At 46.1% G+C, this 19742-nt stretch overlaps 4 protein-coding genes across 6 annotated transcripts; 1 reads left to right on the top strand and 3 right to left on the bottom strand.

Moving 5' to 3' along the window:
• Nucleotides 1-4477: 4477 nt before the first annotated feature.
• LOC134227357 (protein SERAC1) lies at nucleotides 4478-9172 on the top strand. 3 transcript variants are annotated; one of them, XM_062708766.1, is made up of 6 exons: nucleotides 4478-4617; nucleotides 4931-5301; nucleotides 5614-5936; nucleotides 6186-6872; nucleotides 6936-7250; nucleotides 7899-9172. In XM_062708766.1, the coding sequence occupies exons 2-6, from the start codon at nucleotides 5243-5245 to the stop codon at nucleotides 9008-9010; spliced, it is 2496 nt and encodes an 831-aa protein (XP_062564750.1). In that variant the 5' UTR covers nucleotides 4478-4617; nucleotides 4931-5242; the 3' UTR covers nucleotides 9011-9172. The 3 variants fall into 3 exon arrangements, with proteins under 3 accessions (XP_062564750.1, XP_062564749.1, XP_062564751.1); XM_062708765.1 differs by having other exon boundaries at nucleotides 4490-5301; XM_062708767.1 differs by having other exon boundaries at nucleotides 4491-5301; nucleotides 6936-6995.
• Nucleotides 9173-13482: 4310 nt separating this feature from the next.
• Nucleotides 13483-13896, bottom strand: LOC134223120 (uncharacterized). The gene has a single exon (XM_062702256.1). It carries the CDS (start codon nucleotides 13894-13896, stop codon nucleotides 13483-13485), a length of 414 nt encoding a protein of 137 aa, XP_062558240.1.
• A 741-nt stretch (nucleotides 13897-14637) lies between these two features.
• Nucleotides 14638-16707, bottom strand: LOC134223121 (uncharacterized). Its single transcript, XM_062702257.1, has one exon. The coding sequence runs from the start codon at nucleotides 16705-16707 to the stop codon at nucleotides 14638-14640; it is 2070 nt and encodes a 689-aa protein (XP_062558241.1).
• A 238-nt stretch (nucleotides 16708-16945) lies between these two features.
• LOC134223122 (uncharacterized) lies at nucleotides 16946-18540 on the bottom strand. The gene is made up of 2 exons (XM_062702260.1): nucleotides 18411-18540; nucleotides 16946-18330 (listed from the first exon to the last, which is right to left on the bottom strand). The coding sequence occupies exons 1-2, from the start codon at nucleotides 18538-18540 to the stop codon at nucleotides 16946-16948; spliced, it is 1515 nt and encodes a 504-aa protein (XP_062558244.1).
• Between the last annotated feature and the right edge of the window lie 1202 nt (nucleotides 18541-19742).

Genomic DNA, 19742 nt, shown 5'->3' on the forward strand with positions numbered 1-19742 from the left:
CACATGATGGTTGCCGGAAGCAATGTTCAATACGTCCGAGTTTTTGACATGCCACCAGAGCTGCCGGACGACGAATTAAAGCAAAGTCTTTTGGAATACGGGAAAGTGGATCGGGTGGTCCGGGAAAAATTTCCGCCAAACCTAGGTCTGGATCATTTGTACACCGGCGTGAGAGGCGTGTACATAGATGTCACAAAGGAAATTCCACCCTCGCTGGAAGTTTCGGATTGGAATGGGAAGGTGTTTTACCAGAGTTTGCGGAACAAATGTTTTGTGTGTTGAGCGGAAGGCCATCGGAAGGACGCGTGCACAATGGAAAACAGTAATCCAGCAGAAAAAAACAAACGGTCGGAAAGGAAGTTACGTTTAGGTAAGACGAGCAACGGAAATCATACTCCGGTTGTTATCGGATTTAAAGCAGCTACCGGCAGGGCATCAACAGAAGCAAAGAAGATCGCACTTGAAGTGCCAGAGGAAGAAGTAGTTGAATTGGATACCGACTCAGCTGAGCGAATGGAAACATTCGAAATTCCCAACACTATGGAACGGGAAAAACTAGCGGAGACGATAAAATTTAAAAATAAGACAGATAGGATCTGGTTTGTTAAGAAGGAGATAATGGATTACACTGATAACTACCGAAAAATGAAAGAGGAAGAGGAAAGAAGGCAACAAGCGCAGTCGACGAGTCAGCGGCGGGACCATTTAGTTTCAGTGGGATCAATAGACCGATCCCCACCAAAGAAGAGCTCACAAGAAAAGCGATGTTTTTCTTTCTTTGTCTGCTCCTTCTTCTTTTCCATGTTCTCTTTCTGCTTCTGGACACCCTATTCTCGGATCCTAGCTCCTGTTGACCTGCCTGGTTCTCAGCAGTCATGGCAATACTGCTGGTACGCTACTGCTGCCTGCGACATCACTGGAGATCGCTGCAGCTTCCCACTCTTTGCGAAAACAAACACCGCCTGCTCCTTCGTTGTTTAGAGAATATGTTTCCATGTTTCCATGTTTTCCGTTGGAGCAGTCACCTCCGACGTGCCCGCGAATACGTGAGCCTCAGTCTGGGTAGACTTTGGCACCACCATCTCCGCTGGCACGCTCTCGGTAGATTCGACCTTGCTCGAGTCCGCGAATCCTTGGGCCTCAGTCTGGGTAGACCTCGACTCCACGGATTTCACGGGTTTGCACTAAGCCGTCCCGACCGCCCTCTCCAGCTTGGCGTCCTACATCGACTTTCGAAGTTTCAGCAAGCTCCCCTTAAGGTCCTTACTGATATTATGCTTCGATGACGCAAAGTCGATGATGGCGTCCAGCTGTTCCGTCGCCACCTCGAAGGCTGAAAGCCCATCGCGTTTGCGGTTCATCGCCCTCACAAGCCATGGGTCGTCCATAACCACTACCGGCGTAGCCGGGGAGAAGGTTAAGTGACCCACGCTGGCGCTGCGCACCGAGCTACCGACTATTGCCTCTGACCTCCTAGTCGCCTACACTACTACCACTAACTGAAGAACTGACTTGGTTTTCCATTTTGGTCCCACGAGTTGCTCGGGAAAAGAGGTCCACCACGCCAGAGCCCAGCATGACGCGGTAAGGGACAATTACTGTGGAGGGTGCCCAGGTACCCCACAGGCTCCGTTAAAGGCCTAGCTCATTATTTCACCCCCTGGCCATGCATCCCCTTAACGCCTTGGGATTAGGGGTTAGGGACGATGGTCCCGGCCTAACTCGCAGTGGCCATGGGGAGGGGTCATCAAGCCCTTGGACAAAGTCCCTGCTGCCCCTGTGTGTGTGTTTTTTTTTCTTCCTAAGCAATGGAGGGGGAATCTGCTCAACAGACATCCTGGGTTGACCAGGAAGTGCGGGGTTAGGGATCACCGAGGGATGCAGGACTACATCCCCAACCCGCTAAACCAGTTCCATTGCTGCCAAGCCCATAGTCCCTTCGGTACAACCAGAAAGTAATGCTTCAAAGGGGGGGCAGTGCACAACGCACCCTCGAGGTTAGCTGCGTGTCCTTGCAGCACCGAACATCGTAACTCGCTTTTTTAGAAGAACACCATGTTATCGTGCCAGCGCGTTGCTGGCTTTCCAGGTGGCCTTACCACGCCCTACGTCCTCGGAAGGTGGGAAGAGTCGACTTCGCGCCTGCTTCCCTCTGCACGACTGGTATCAAGAATGATGATGCCGCGTGCACCCCAAATTGACCAAATTGAGGGTTCGTGCAGCATTGTGCCTTATGTCCCTCCAAACCGCAGCGTCGGCAGAGATTGCTTCTGTCAGGGCCTGTGCAGTCCCATTGCTTGTGCCCCGGTTCCAGGTACTTGCTCATATATGCCCACAGGGCATACCGAGCACCCCACCTTGACGCTCCCTAACCTGACTACCTTGGAGGCGTCCGCTGCAGATAGCCGAACCAATGCTACCTGCGTCCCTGCCAGACCTTTCCGTAGCCGAACGGCTGCGGTGGACGCCTCCACTTCACACTATCGCCGCAGTGCCGTGACAAGCTCTTCGACTTCGGTGATCTCGTCCAGGTATTTAACTCTTAGATTCACTTCCGTCGTGAGTGCCCTCACCTTGACCGTCTCGCCTAGGACTTCCTCTGCCAACTTGTAGGCGGCTCCATTTTGCGAGACGCCCCGCTTTAGCTCGAGGATCATCTCGCCCATCCGGTTACGTTTTATTCGACGTACGTCGGCGCCGAGTTCACCGAGCTTGACGTCACTCCTCATCGCCTTCAAGACGTCCGAGTATTTAGCCTCATCCGTCTTGATGACTAGGGCATCGCCCCTGGAACGATTGGCGCTTGCCCTAGAGTTCTTGCTACCCTCATTCGCCTGGGCCTTCTTTTCGTCATCCCCCTTTATTTCCCTAGTATGGTGCGGCTGAGAGCTCTCAGCCTGCCGTAACCCCTTACTATCGTCTTTCCTGGGTTTTGGAGGTACCTGGCCGGGGTTCAGCTACCCAGCCCCACTACCCTTGTTCGTGGTAGTAATCCTCCGCGTTTTGGAGCGGCCCCCAGGGAGCTCATCCCCTGGAGACTGTCTCCCCCGTTTTTGTGTCTGCTCCGTTGGAGCAGTCACTCCCGCAGTACCCGCAAATACTTGAGCCTCAGTCTGGGTAGACTTTGGTACCACCGTCTTCGCTGGCACGCCTTCGTTCGATTCGACCTTGCCCGAGTCCGCGAATCCTTGGGTCTGGGTAGACGTTGACTCCACGGATTTCACGGGTTCGCACTTGGCCGTCCCGACCGCCCTTTCCAGCTTGACGTCCAACATCGACTTTCGAAGTTTCAGCAAGCTCCTCTTAAGGTCCTTACTGATATTATGCTTCGATGACGCAAAGTCGTCCAGCTATTCCGTCACCACCTCGAAGGCCGTAAGCCCATCGCGTATGCAGTTCATCGCCCCCACAGGCCATGGGCCGTCTATAACCTCTACCGGCGTAGCCTGGGAGATGGTTAAGTGACCCACGCTGGCGCTGCGCACCGAGCTGCCGACTATTGCTTCAAGCCGCCTAGGCGGAGACCTGAACAACCCACCTCTTGCGAAGGGGTTATCGCCTACACTACTACCACTAATTGAAGAATTGACTCGGTTTTCCATTTTGGCCATTTTGGTCCCTCCCTAGCCATGCATCCCCTCGGCACGGGTCGCTTAACGCCTTGGGATTAGGGGTTAGGGACGATGGTCCCCTTGGTCGCACCCACTCACTCTAGCTGATGTCAGAAGGACAACAGTGCCCAGGCTGCACTACCAGCTAAGTACAAAACCCTTAGCTGGCGGTGTCATCGGAAGACCCGTGGAAGCGTGAGATTGGAACTTGTGAGGACCAGAGCTGTGTAGGTCGCTCCTTCCCAGATGTCAGCTCACCATTTTGCAGCCCTGTTTGACCGTTTCTTTAAGTGCGAGAAAGGCACCACCCACGCTAGATGGATTAATCTGGGTTTTTCAGAACAATTTTGGCGTATTCAAATGAAAAGTATTCTATTTGCTGGGTCACGTGTCCCATCGTGCCCCAGGCTTAGCTCCGCCATTGCTGATTTTCGATCCATTTTTTAACCATGCGTCTCCACTAGGTCAGCCTGAACGCTGATGATGGTTCTTGTATAGAAGCCGTGTTAACGAAGTAGGTAAATCTTGGTACAGTATCCAATGCTTTTAAATACTGCATAGTTAAACCCCTTTACCTGTTCAACCGGTCCTATATGTTTTCGCTACTTCATTTGAATGTTTACAATAATTCTTATTTACGATAGCAATTATTGCTATTATTACTATTATAGTAGCGTAATGTTTGTGGCCACTATTAGTAGTGCAAATATAAAAATAACAAAATAGTATTACAAGTGCATCCGGATAAACATATTGTTGTTGTTGTTGACAAGCTGAAAATAGACGATTCACAGCAACCCGATTTGAAAACAACGTGCAAAATAACAACACTCACTAGTTAGCATGTTTGTTTATGCAGTGGTGACGCATAGTCATCCATAGTGCCAGAGTGTAGTACCCACCCAAATCTCAACCTCGATCACCAAACCGGCCTTCCATTCTATCGGCCGCAATTATTTTGCATTCGCGAAGGTTTTATTAGCGCCAGGCTAGCCATCAGGAAAAAGTTCGTTGATTTCAAAACACCTCATCGTCATCCCCGTCGTCGTCAGTCCACAAAGCAGTGAATGCTAATCGCTCGTGGATCGCTGGGTGGTGGGCGGCGGCGAAGAAGGTGACGTGTTTGGATGTTTTGATCTGCTGATGTCGTTGTCTGGCTAGCGGTCTCTTTCGTGCGCACGCTATGTTCCATGAGTGAGCAAGCGAAACGACTCTATGCGCGCAGTCCGTTGGGTGGCTTGTTTACAAAATTCTAATATCGTACGACGGACGTCGAGCCTCCCCAGTACCCTTTTTAATTCACTGTCGGTTTCGGACAGCTCATTCATAATCCAGAATCACCAAGAGTCGGAAGTGTTTTATTCGGGAAGAGGAAAGTCCTCTTCTACGCGAAGTGATAATCAACTTACAGCTGCAGCTTAATCAAATTGTGAGCTACATTCGTTTTGATTGAGAGTGGAGCTTGAAGTGCGATAAAATTGTTGCTAGTGCTAGTGCATATTGAAATCAAGCAACGAAGAGTGGAACTCAAGGACAAATTCCAGTGGACTACAAATCAAAAGTGGGGTTACGCCCTGTGAATTTTTGGGATCAGTTTTGAAGGACTATAATGCAGTTTTGAGCACAGAACTATGTACCACGACTTGAAGCTGTATAACAAACTGTTCGGTGGATGTGGGTTGGCATCATTGTGAGTATCGTACGATATGTGGCAGAGTGGGGGTTTCCTTTTATCTTTCTCGTCGAAATTATTGAGCATGTTCTAGTATATACAAGTTTAAGAATAGAACAGTAAATGGTTTTGCAGGGAGTAAAATTTTATGAAACTGGTGTAGCTTCCATGCGGAATTCAACATTCTAATTTCCCAAAGAACACTCAATGGGCTAGCTTTGCTTTTTGGATATTATCGCAGAAGAAAACGCACCCCTAATGCCGCCATATGCGTAGCCGTTCGATAAAATAAAGCGTAATTTCCTCAAACCACGTTTTTGATTATTGCAGCATTGGCCTTGTAAGCTACGAGGCTTATCGTACGTACTCAAGCTTGAGTAATTTGGTGGACACCCGTGTACTGGACATCGATCGCAAACGCCCGGACTATATTTACATCAAGCATCACATTTATAGGCAATCGCTGCAGGAACAGCTGGAGCAGGAACGGGAGAATAGCCGGTTAGTTAACGTGGTGGTGCAGCCTTTCGGTAAATGGTGGAAGGCACTAAAACACTCAGTGGCTTGGAGATTGCTTAAAATTGCCCAAGAAGGCGACCAGAGCGACAGGTTGAAGGCCATCAAGCAGCTTGCGCTTATCGATCATTTGAAAGGTGAGTGCATCGCGAACGTCATGATCATGGTTCATAGATTTAATATTAGATTAGACAGCCATACGATTTTCACGTGAGCTAATATCCGTATTAGAAAGCACTGACCTGTACAATTCATATTCATTGCACGCTTTCCCTCGTTCGTTGGTGTGAAAGATGTGACAAAAGGTACAATTCATCCATGATATCGAATAGTCAATATAGTCATTGAATTTGACTGATATTTACTAAACATTTCCTTTTCTCCAGATTGGGATTTCCAACATCTGGCCCAACTATGTGATGCTCAGACAGCAATCTCTCTGGCCCGTTCGAACTGTGATTCCCGTTGGTTCCTGCCACCGCGTCAGTATGGAGTGGAAAAGTCAACACACGAAGTGTTGGCCAGCATCAAAGGGCTCCTCGAAAAGTTAGCACCGGATCAATGCGCAGAGTACGTGCTGGAACATACATTTACATCCCATCAGATTAAGGAACCGGTCGGCGATGACGTGGTCGATCATAGACTGTACGTTTCACGTTTCGAAAACGAACAGCTGAAACAAGCTCTCAGTGCGTTGGTACATTTGACCACCGTGGAGAAGAACTGTCGCAAAATAATTGAAAATGGCGGCCTGTTGGAGCTCATCGAAGTCGAGAAACTGTACAAAGACAACATTGACATGAAGCTGATACTCGCAAGAATCATTGCCAACCTCTCTGTTTGTGGAGATCATGCCTATGACTTTTTTGCCAGTGGGTGGATTAATATTCTGTCCAAATGGCAGCGGGATGTCGATATGCGCATGCAGGTGACGACCGATCTCACCCTTTCGAATCTGGACCAAGATGATCCGAACAGCTTCAGCTACGAGTCCAATGTATATCCGTTGTTCCCGAAAGGCCGCAGGAAAAACAAGCCTGATGTAGATGTTATCTTCGTTCATGGATTATTAGGTTTGTCTAGAGCTTAAATTATTTTCCAAGCATTATTCTAATTCCGAGATATGCTGTTTACAGGTGGTGTATTTGTGACGTGGCGACAAAAGGATCTCAAACCACAGGCAGCTAGTCTTTTAGGTAAGAAACATTCTTCCGTCAATCTAACGTCTTCCAATGTCGAGCATGCAAGGAATCAAATGAACGACCTGTCTGACTCCGCGAATGCTGGAAGTCTAACAAAAACCGGTTCGACTCCGACTGTTACTGTAAAGGACAATGCTTCGGGAGATCTGGCCCCGAAATCTTTGATACAACGACAACGACTGTTTAATTGGTCCGCCAGAAAATCTTCTTTCGACGACGACGGCGACGCAAATAAGGCTCATGCAGAAGGTAAGCGCACCTTCCCCTCTGGATACGTAGTGCGGCTTGCTGTTTTTGTATAGTACATCAAACAAAGTCGAATTTTTTAATTACTTTATTAACGTTATTTTTCATTCAGGCATTGTTAACGTTTAATATGCGATTACTACACTTTCTCAATTCTTGCTCAAAATAGTAACCAATTCAGCCCATTTGTATTGTTCATCTTGATTGAAAATTAATTGGGGATGAAATATCTGAAACAAAAAAAAAACGTCAAAACGTATAATTTGAGGCTGACAAACTATAATCTGTCATGTCACGGTTCTGGGCATATCTTCTTGGCTTTGTATTTGATTGCGGATGTAAAAATTATAATTTTCTGAACCTCTTATAAACTTGATCTCATATCATGAACATACGTGATGCGTTAAGATGCAAATGATAATATTTGTGTCGCCTAATTTATTGTATTTATTTGAATTCAAATTTAAGTTATACAATATCAAATTTTATTGCATGACTGTTTCAATTATCAAGATGCTGCACCTAATATGGAAACCCTAACTTTTTATTTATTTTATAATTATTTAGAGTTACGTCAATTATGATAATTTATTTTATAAACTACTGTCAACTTGCATTAACTGTGGTATCATTTTTCTATTGCTCTTCCAGAGGGTATCGCATCGTACGACGACGCAGAACTGCTCACACTCCAACCGACACCGCCGAAATCTCATCCCTCGATCAGCGACACCGCCACCCAGGAGCTGATCCAGGCTCTCCAGGAAGACGAACCACTGTCCTCGGAGTGGTCCGTTGTGTTCCCGGATCTTCCGCTAGTGGCGGACGAAAAGTACACCAGCCCCGGTGTACGCAACAATCTGGAAGGCCGCTACAGCGTCTCCGGCGAAAAGTGGCTCCAGGAACCGTTGGGTGACGAATCTATCGGGCGGTCCTTCTGCTGGCCCATGGAGTGGCTGCCCAAGGACTTCCCCAACATTCGCGTTATCGGTCTCAACTATGAATCCTCACTGTCGCAGTGGTCGGCCAGTGGATGCCCCTGCGAAAAGTACGATGGAAAGCTGGAGAAACGTGCTGCAGAATTTCTCAGAAAACTCGCCAAGTCCAACATCGGTCAGGATCGTCCCGTCGTTTGGGTTGGTCACTCGATGGGTGGCCTCCTGATCAAAAGTATTATAAACCAAGCCGCTGCCAGTGATGATCCGGGCGTTCGCCAGATTGCAGCAAATTCTCGTGCCGTTATGTTCCTTGGAACGCCTCACAGAGGCAGTGCCATCGCCAAACTGAAGCAACACACTTCCGCTCTAGTTTGGCCATCTGTTGAAGTGCGTGAGCTGGAAGAAAACTCCCTTCGTCTACTTCATCTGCACAAAACGTTCCTTAAAACTATCAACCAACTGCCAAGAAAGCCGGAGATTGTGAGCGTATGCGAGGGTAATGCCACCGTGCTGACCTCGTTCAAGCTGCCATTGCAAATCGTTACGGAAAAATCTGCACGTCTCGACGAAGGTGATTTTTACCTGACTAAAGACGACCACTTGAATCTGAGCAAACCGATGTGCAGACAATCGTTCCTCTACCAGAGGCTAATCAGTACGATTTGGTGCGCGATGCAATCGGCCAAGGAAGCAGGGGAGACGGATGGAGGACATAGTTCTGGTGGGGCAAAGGCCGCAGAAAGTGGAAAGAGATCTAGTTCTGTGTTCAGTGAGCTGTACCGGCAGTTGGGCCAGTTGGACAAATTGTTCAATATATTTCTTTAAATGATTCTTGTTCACCATGCTTTTATGTTTTACTAATGTGTGATATGGAAGAATTTTACCAGCTTTCTATTTATTTTGGAACCAAGTATTCCTTAATTTTTATTTTTTATTTATTAATGTTTTTACAAACGATAACGTGAAAAGTAAATCTAAATATGTTAATTGCTTTGCAATACTGTTACCTTTAACTACCGAACATCCTTAATAATTCTAAAGTTATAATTGTGTCTGGGGAAGATGACTGACCTCAAGTCAGCTCTTCTCTGGGATTGCAAATCGGATCGAGCGTATGTTCCCCATGTTAGGAGCGCCTCACAACATGGGGAAGATACGCTCGTGGTAAGGGCGACTGAGTGTCAGTGAGGGATTCTTCAAAACTGTGCACCATGTTCTGCGTCGTTTCCGGGTGGCGGCATCGAAAAGACTGTCTCTTCAACATGATATTCATCATGATAAGATTCCTAATAGTGGGTAAACGGAATGAAGCAACGGCACAGGCACAACGAATAAACGTCAACTATAATTCCGTTCGAAGCAGTTTGCCAGCCGTACACGGAACATGTCGTCCAAGAAGACGCTATTGCAACTAAATCAGAGGGAGTTACGTTCATAGATAGTCAGAGAGGTCTCATGCTAGCTAACATCGTAATCGTTTAAAGACAGTTTTGTCAGTTTCTTGTCAGAGTCACATTACTTAGCCAGTTTCTATGCTATTTAGACGTCTATTGTCATTGTACGCGCACAAAATCAACCGAAGCAGTTTATCCGACTTACATGGCCCCATGCTTCATCGTAGAAACAGAGACGGAAGTTTTTTTTATCAAATATAAGAAAGTGTTCAATTCCCGATTTATAAAAAAACACAAGCTAATAACTTTTGAAGCAGTTTTCCAGCCGTACAAGGATCATGTCGTCCATTAAGACACTGTTGAACTGGCTCAAAAGACATTATATTTACAACTTTAATAGATATTCTCTCCCATTATCTTATTCTTAATTATATAGATTGATCTGTTCGATGTCATTTTTGTCATTATCAGAAAGTCAGAAGGTATGAAGTTTGCGTTCCTTGAAATACTTTGTTTGCCTAAGTTATTGGTTCATCATGTGTCAATACTATCAAACACAATGTAAGTTATGTCTTGTAAAAAGTGGAAACTGTTTGTGCATTTAGTCTGTTGCATTGTTATTCCTTTGTCAAGGTAGTCTAAGACTACTAGGATGAGTAAATGGTGAAAACTGAAATTAAGATTTGTATAGGAATTTCGCTTCAGCAGCTCAGAGCGCGCATTTTCGCCTACTATGCAGGACAACGCCTGCCGTGTCGACTAGTTAGAAATAGGTTAAAAATGAAGAAGGTTATAAATGCTAAACTATAAATATTTCACTCTTCAAAGCAACGCGGACAAAAACACGAAGGAACAGAAAATTATGCATCTTTCAAGATTAAAAACCCAGATTAATCCACCTACAGTGAGAATTTGACCCTTCCTTAGTTATAAGGATATTTTTTCCAGACTCCAGTATTTAAAACGAGATAAAACTACTCAGCTTCCCACGGCGATTTACCGTGAAAGTGACAGAATAATTGCCTACCCAAAGGCGGATGTCATGGGTTAAGTGACAACTTAACGAATGATAACGTACTGTACTTCATGCTGCCTATCTATAAGGCGCTCGTCGGATTGAATAACTATTGTGACATGGTTAGTAACTATCGTAACGCTGGTTAACGCTCGTAATTTCCAGAGACCTCGATATTAATTAATCCAGAACTAACTAAATCAGTCATTGATCTGAGCGAAACTTAATAGCGTTCAATAATAACATATATTTCGCCTTATGGATGCCTAATTTGGTAAAACTAAACTTGTTCAATACCTTAAAAATGAGCGAGATTTTTATGGCAGTAAATTTCAGAATTTGCACACATACGCACACATACATGCATACAAGTGATCTATTAGTGTCTCAAAACATGCTCACATTTGCTATCTAGCTTCCACTGAAGAAATTTTTGAAATCCCTTTCAATTTTTACGTTTTTGCTTTTCTGAGAAGATTTTTTTGTACATGCTTCTATATGTTCCTCAATTAAAATCATTTGTTTCTTTGAAACAAATCAGAAAAATAGGCATAATTCCATATCATATCATTTGTTATAATTATATTTTCAATATCAAAGTGAATTTGTTTCAAATACCATACATTTAATTTAATAATTCCCGAGATTTCTTGATATATTAATACGTAACACACCTGCGTAACGCATACAAAGTGAAATTATAGACACTTCCGAAGGAAGGGTCAAAAATATGGAGAATTTTTAAATTGTATTTTAATCTACGCTTAGATGCATTAAGAATTTTATTATTAAAAGCTTTCCCAATTCTGCACAATTGAAAATAACAAATAATATTCAAAGTAGCCTTTTTTCTTAGCCTGCCCCAAGACCGGTTTTGGGCATTAGAAGGCTAAGAAAAATGTCAAAAGACAAATGCGAAAAGCCAGGGATCTGGCAGCCTTGACTAACCCCCATTTAACTGACAAGATCCAACATATTCGGGTTTCCCACTGAAGTTCTGAAAATGGGTTTCCCACTGACAATTCGAAATTACTTCTAACATTTGAAAATGTCGTATTTTGCATATACTGCATATTTTTAAAAACATTTACTTTGGCTCGAAGTTTAACAACCAGGTATCAAAATATAACATCAAAATATTTGCTAGGGGTGTTCCGTCTTCGACCTATATGCACTGGTTACAGCGATCGATTCACTTGGTTTCTCAACTGGTTCTAATCCCGAAACACAATCCAGATTGCATCGATAATTGCACTATTGCACCCCGTAGGATTATTTCTTCCACCGCACTACAAATAACATTCAGGTTACTGGGAATGAAGACACACGTTTATTATAATGATGACGACCGTATATTGCGACTTGTATTTGCGCGCACTGAGATGTAACTGATTGTATCTACCTAGCTCTATTTGGTTGCTATCATCTTTCTCCTATCTTCGAGTGATCGCAGAGATAGGTTGAGCGGATGTATCTACATTGGCCTTGCATATGATGCTGTACTTGGATAGAGAGTGAGTTACCATCTCGCGATCATCAGTTATGCTGATGCGCGTAGCAGAGTGGGCCAAAATGTAAAAAAGGAATAACTAAACTGTTCGATATTTTACATACCGGCCGCCTTGGAATACGCGGTATTTCAAAAGGAAGTATAGGCCCTATGCTAGAGTAGAACATCTTTGAATTCAAAATCAACTCTCATTTCACTACTATCAAATAGAACTATTTTACAATATTTAGTTTTCACTTGCAATTCTGGAGTATCGATGGTGTCGCACCACCAGCGTGGGAGTAATTATTCCTTATCCTTGTTCCTGATATTCGTCGAATACGAATCCTCGTCCTCCGTTTGAATCGATCCCGCAGAATTCCCTCCGATGTCGGTGTTATAGATGTTCACAATGGCTGTGCGCTCCAGCACAGTGCCGTCTGCGAGTTGATCGACTGAAACAGATGAGAGGCGATTTTTTAAAGGTCAAAAACAATCTAAAAACGACTTCCCTGTTGCGGAGGCTTGCGCGCCTCCGCGGACGCTCCTGCGCCGATGATGTTGCGTTCGCCAGATTGAACGGATTTAATCCAACCAGAGAGTTCTGGTGTGGTGGATGATGGGATGATACTTGCGGCTGCCAAACGACGATCTCGAGTTGACCACGATGAGCAAATCGTACGACGGATTTCCCAGATTGACCGCAAACTGATGGAGGCACAGGTAGAAGCTTGACGAGTAAACATAGACACGGGGGCGTGTCTGATTCCGTGACTTGGGGTGTATTCTTCGCGAAATCTGTCCGGGTATCACCCGGAAAGAGAAGCAGCTAGACTACACTGGCAATCCGATCATCTCGGCAATCACAGGCGTTGACGGAATGACGATGGGTATTCGTAGAAGTTGTCTCTCGTGGATGGCATCTCTGATTAGCCACCGGCCGCGGCAACGTGGTGGCTATGCAAACAAAACATTCCTTAAGCTTTTTGAAATTCAATAAAACACAAAGACTTAACTGGTATGCGGGAGCCGGGTGGCTCCCGCAGGCGCCCTTGCGCCTTCGTTGGGGGAGGCCTAGTTCTCCCCAGTCACTGGTGGTTGGTCGTTGTCGGAAATGGGTAAGATGCATATCTTTGAGATAGCACGAATGATGTTCCCATCCCTGGTCCGCACGGTGACGACCCTGATATTTCCATCGGCTCCGGGATGAACCTGAGTCACTCTGCCTAGGGAGCCATTTAAGAGGAGGGAGGTTGTCTTCCTTGATCAGCACCATAGTGCCCACAAATAAATTGTTCTTCTGCCGGGACCACTTGGTCCTGTTATGCAAGTCGGACAAGTATTGCGTGGACCATCTGGATCACACTCGCTGGACAAAGCTTTCCGCCTGCTGCCACCTTTAGAGTCGACCCTCCGGAATATCCTTCAGCCACGGCCCTGCCACCGCAGTCAATGGTCGCTGCACAAGAAAATGTCCGGGTGTCAGTACGCTCAAGTCGCTAGGATCGTTGCTGATTTGCGTGAGCGGCCTGGAGTTCAGACACGCTTCGATTTGTGTCAAGACCGTGTTGAGCTCATCGGGAGTAACCGTTCTTAGGCCAATCGTCTTCTTCAAATGCTGCTTCATTGACTTGACTGCCGCCTCCCACAAACCGCCGAAGTTTGGGGATTTGGCTGGAATGAATTTAAATTCAATCCCTATGTCCGCAGCGCCAGCTGCGATTGAACACTGGGACTGCTGATCCTTGAAAAGTGCAGCTAATTCGTCTAGCTGCCGCCTTGCTCCAACAAAGTTGGACCCGTTGTCGCACATTATGAGGACCGGTTTCTCCCTCTTGACCACGAACCTCTTCAGAGCGGCCAGGAATCCTGAAGTATTTAAATCTGCAAACATCTCAATATTAACCGCTTTGGTGACCAGGCATACAAAATTGCAGCGTAATGCTTCACTGTAGTTCGCCTTCTGTTGGGGTAGCAGATCAGGAAAGGACCGCAATAATCAACGCCAACCCGGAGAAAAGGTGGAGCTGGAGTGACTCGTTCCACTGGGAGATCGGCCATCAATTGATCCTGCACGACTGGCTTATTACGGAAACAGGTGAGGCATCTGTGCACAATCGTACGAGCAAGACTTCGAGCGCTGAGAGGCCAATATTGTTCGCGTACACTGGCTACCAACAGTTGAGGTCCAGCGTGAAGATGTTCAAAGTGGAAACGACGCATGATCATGAATGTCAGAGGATGATTTTGTCCAACAGTATGGGATGCTTCCGATTCATGGAGATTGGGGCATTTTCCAGCCGGCCGCCGACTCGGAGTACGCCTTCAATCAAACGTGGGTGTAATGTCTTGATTCGAGACGTTGGGCGAACTTCCCCCTTTCTTTCAAGGTCGACGATTTCTTGGGAGAAACATTCATGCTGTGACAATTTCACTAGTTTCTGTAGCGCGTCCTCTCGCTCCGAGAGTGTCACCGCACCGAGCCTTTTGGAGATTGACCCGCGTGCATGGAGAGTGTTGTATTTAAAACGCAGCAGTAGTGCAACAATTTTTTCTAGCCGGTGCAACGTGGAACGTAGGCTAAAGATGAGATTGTAGCTACGGATACTACAGCAGAACTTTCCTCGAGGTGCGATCGATCCAGTTCTTCCAATACGACTTCTTGGGTTTCTGGCCAGTATTCCCTTTCTTGTTTCAGCCAGGGTGGACCTTCCCACCACAGCGAATTGTTTTGTAGATCTCCTGGTGTAATGCCGCGCGAAAGTGCATCCGCTGGATTCTCCGTTCCTGCTACGTGTCTCCACGTACCATTTTTCGTCAGGTGTTGCACTTCCGAGATCCTATTCGCCACGAACATTTGGTACCGCGACGGATTTGATGAGATCCAGTAACGCACAATCATGGAGTCGGTGTGGAAATATGACTGGGAGGAAACCGGAATGCTTGCAACTGTTTTCTCGTAGAGATGAGCTAACAGTACAGCGGAGGACAACTCTAGCCGAGGAATTGTGAGCTGCTTCCTTTTCTTTCCCAGCTCTGCTAGCGGGGAGACTCGTGACTTTGCTACCAGCAGATTAGTGGTGATTGTCCTATCCGAATGCGTACACCGAACATATATGCACGCCCCGTAGGCCTTCGTCGAAGCATCGCAAAAACCATGAAGCTCCACAGAAAGACAGTTTTTCCGATATGCGATCCACCTTGGGATTTCAAGGAATTCAAGCCTGGACAGACTTATTCGAAACTCGGCCCATTGCTCCCGAAGTTCGTTTTGCAGAGGTTCGTCCCAAGACACTTTCAGTTTCCAGAGACTTTGGACGAATATTTTGGCTGAAACGGTTACAGTTCCAATTAGCCCGAGAGGATCAAAAATTCGAGCCAAATCGGAAATAACTGATCGCTTGCAGATGACCGATGAGTTCCACTCCGGCACCTTGAAGCGAAAAACGTCGATCCTAGGCTCCCAAATCAGCCCAAGAGTTTTGATGGTAGCACTTGAGTCGTCAAGCTCGAACGAAGCACGAACGTCATGAAGTTCTGCTGGTATTTTCTCCAGAACGGCTGGACAGTTGCTGCTCCATTTTCGCAAGTTGAATCCTCCACCTTTTAGTAATTGCTGCATATCGCTGCATAGTTGGACGCCTTCTTCTTCGTTGTCTACGCCTGTCATCATATCGTCCACATAGAAATCCATGCTCAGAATTTTTGCTGCCTCGGGATACTTTTGTCCATCCAGTTCTGCGAGCCGCTTGAGGCATTTCGTCGCCAGATATGGCGCTGAAGCTGTGCCGTATGTAACGGTATTCAACTGGAAGATCCGTACACTTTCATTCCGATCGTCGCGCCAAAGTATTTTGTGCAACTTTCGGTCCGCCCACTGCTGCAGTACCATGCGGTACATTTTTTCGGCAATCCGATGGAATCGGAAGCGAAGAACGATCGAAATGATGTCGTCTTGAACCGTCGGTCCCACCATCAAGGCGTTGTTGAGGGAGACTCCAGTCGACGTAGCGCACGATGCGTCAAACACCACCCTAAGTTTCGTAGTCGTACTATCGGGTTTGATGACGCAATGATGTGGGATAAAGTACTGTGGTAAAGCAGCATCTTCTTCATCCCCAATTACCTCCTCCATGTGACCCATGTGGAGGTATTCGTGAATAAATTCACTGTATTGCAGCTTCAGCTGCGGGTTTGTATCCAGACGACGCTCCAGGGAGAGGAATCGTCGCATCGCCGTAGATCGTGAATCTCCGAGCTGATGGATTAGGTACTCCTTCTTTGGAAGCGTGACAATGAAACGGCCACTTGCATCACGCACTGTTGTGCGATCGAACAGCTTCTCACAGGCGTATTCCTCCAGCGATAGCACACTGTCCGTTTTACACGACTCCAGCTCCCAGAATCGTGTGAGTAGATCGTCGAGCTTCTCCGTACACGTGTTGACAATGTGCGGTCTGCACACGTCTGTCTCGGCAGGAAGGTTTCCGCATACAATCCAGCCGAGTGATGTATTTTGTACGATAGGCCCGTCATCTCCTAATTTGATTTTCTCCTTGTGAAGCAGATCGAAGAACAGACTTGCTCCGATAATCACATCCACGCAACCAGGCTCCGTAAACATCGGATCTGCGAGGGCGATGTCTACCGGAAGCTGTAATTTGGTGGAATCAATCCTCCGGATAGGAAGATTCAGTGTAACTTGAGGTAGAACGTAGAAATTATCCTCCCCAGTGAACGACGAAAGACGTGAACGAACCCGAGCAAAGATTGGCTGCTTACACTTCTAAGAGAATTATTCTGAAACAACTAACAGAAAGTGCCTCACGAGATCGTTTGAACTTCAGTTACTGTGATGCTCGTTATGATATGAGGCAGAACTGAGAGCCACTGTCAAGTAGTGCTCTAGCTTGCATGGTGTTTCCAAATTGGTCCTCAAGGATCACGATCGCCGTTGCGAGAAGAACTGATCGTGACGCCTTGGTTTCTTGAGCGGCTAGTACAATATTGGGAGTGTCTGGTGTGGGTGACGATTGACATAGCATGCTTGGATTGGCAATAGGAATGGGGGATTTGGAAGATTGGTTGGTGGATTGCTGAGGATTAGATTGAGTTGGCTTTCTCTGTTGTGAGGTTGATGTCATCTGATTTGAATGTGGGTTCTGCGAAATTTGTTGGAAGCGCTTGTTCGGTTGCGGAGCTTGCTGTTCACTGGTGTTCAGGTGCAACAATGAATGATGTCGCTGTCCACAAACACGACACGTACCTCGCGAGCAAAACTTGGCAGCATGACCACGAGAAAGACAATTGAAGCACAAATCACTATTCTTCACAACGTTTCTTCGTTCGTCGACTCGCATTCCTTTGAACATCTTGCATTGATAGGGCCAATGTTGTCCGTCGTTGCAAATAAAACACGACTGCTGCTGAACCGGGTAACTGCTGCTCACCTTCAGATGTTTCTTCACCTCCATTGGTACGTGAGATTCACCCGTAATCGATCGCAAAACTGTGCAATGGCTTGACAGAAACTTCATCATGTCTTCGAACTTGGGAACATCCGTAGAACGATGTTCCGTTTCCCACAAGCGCAACGTTATGGAATCTAATTTGCCTGCGAGCATATGAGCCAAAAGTGTGCTCCAGTCTTTGGTGGGCTCCCCGAGTTTCTCCAGCATCTGAAGATGTTTTTCAAATTCGCCGATAACATGGTTTAGCGCTTCGAACGACTCCTTCTTCATTGGATTGATCGCGAACAAAGCGTCGAGGTGGGATTTGACCAGCAACTTTTTGTTTTCGTAACGCGACTCAAGTGTTCTCCACGCTACGGAGTAATTGGCCGTAGTGATGTCAATCGAAGCGATTTGCTGTAGCGCTTCTCCGGCCAACGACGTGCGAAGGTAGGTGAACCGATCAATATCGTTCAAGTGTGGATTGTCAACAATCAGGTTTTTGAAAGTGTCCCTGAATGTGACCCAATCCATCAGTGATCCTCGAAACGTCGGCAACTTCAACTCAGGTAGCTTGACACGCATGGCTGGCATTGGAGTCTGACCGTTGGCGTGCTGTACAGGAAACTGCTGAATACTTGAACCAGGACCTTGCATGAATGCTTCTAAAGACTGTTTCAAGCTGAAGTACTGGTTGATGAATGCCTTCAGAACTTTGGAGTTTTGTTCACCTTGCTCCTTCTCTTTGGCCGCTTTCTGCTTGCGGGCTTCTTCGGAAAGCTCCTTCGAATCCTCTTCTTGTTCATCGTATTGCTCGAGATTTATTTCAATTTCGGCCCGAACATCACAAAAGAGTCATACACTTCATCCAACTTACTAAGCCTTGCGGGTACGGAACCTTTATCGCGAGCTTCACTGTACCCTTGTACAAACTCTCCAATGGACTCCACCATGTCTCGCAACTGCCTTTCCTTCTTCGTTAGCTTTCTCAAATCGGGTTTCACCATTTTGCTCACTATTTCACTGCTAGCACTTCACAAAAGTTGCAACCGAACCGCGATACCGAACGACTTAGCGCTTGACAGAACCCACAGAATGACAGAGTAGCTAATCGGAACAATATAATGAACCAATGAACGCAAGGTGGACTCAACTCAGCGAACCAATTCAACCCCCAAACCAAATAAATGCAATCATTCAATAATTTATGCTTTATTGACGGCCGTTTCCACCGCATGCAAACGGTCAGTGTGGGCGAAAGATCATGCGTTCTTATCGCCACCCTTCGACTACCTCCTTATGACTATGTACTTAGCTCAAATCCTGCTGTTTCTCTCGATGCTCGCCGGTATGGGAATGGAGTCGAATCGTTACTGCCGATGAATTGAAACAGCCATCAAAACCGTTCGTCCACTAATCCTTCCTGAAACAGCCTAATGCGCCGCCACAATACGATCATGCACCAACAACGGGAACAATAACCGCCTTTCAACGACGATCGTGCAAATGGCAGAACCACGCTGCATCAAGCAATGTATCCACTGTTCACTGCACTTTGTCTCTTCGATCGAATCTGGCTTCGAAGGACCAACAATAATGTTCCGTCTTCGACCTATATGCACTGGTTACAGCGATCGATACACTTGGTTTCTCAACTGGTTCTAATCCCGAAACACAATCCAGATTGCATCGATAATTGCACTATTGCACCCCGTAGGATTATTTCTTCCACCGCACTACAAATAACATTCAGGTTACTGGGAATGAAGACACACGTTTATTATAATGATGACGACCGTATATTGCGACTTGTATTTGCGCGCACTGAGATGTAACTGATTGTATCTACCTAGCTCTATTTGGTTGCTATCATCTTTCTCCTATCTTCGAGTGATCGCAGAGATAGGTTGAGCGGATGTATCTACATTGGCCTTGCATATGATGCTGTACTTGGATAGAGAGTGAGTTACCATCTCGCGATCATCAGTTATGCTGATGCGCGTAGCAGAGTGGGCCAAAATGTAAAAAAGGAATAACTAAACTGTTCGATATTTTACAAGGGGTATGCAATTATATTTTTTCATTCAATGTGATATTCACAGAGTAAATGCAACTTTCTTTCTCAGAAAAAAACTGGTAGCAATCATTGTTTATTTATCTATGGGACATTTTCAAATGCTTAGCTTGATCACAAAAATAATGTAAACAA

The sequence above is a fragment of the Armigeres subalbatus genome, chromosome 3 (assembly GCF_024139115.2).
Source record: "Armigeres subalbatus isolate Guangzhou_Male chromosome 3, GZ_Asu_2, whole genome shotgun sequence".
Lineage (NCBI taxonomy): Eukaryota > Metazoa > Arthropoda > Insecta > Diptera > Culicidae > Armigeres > Armigeres subalbatus.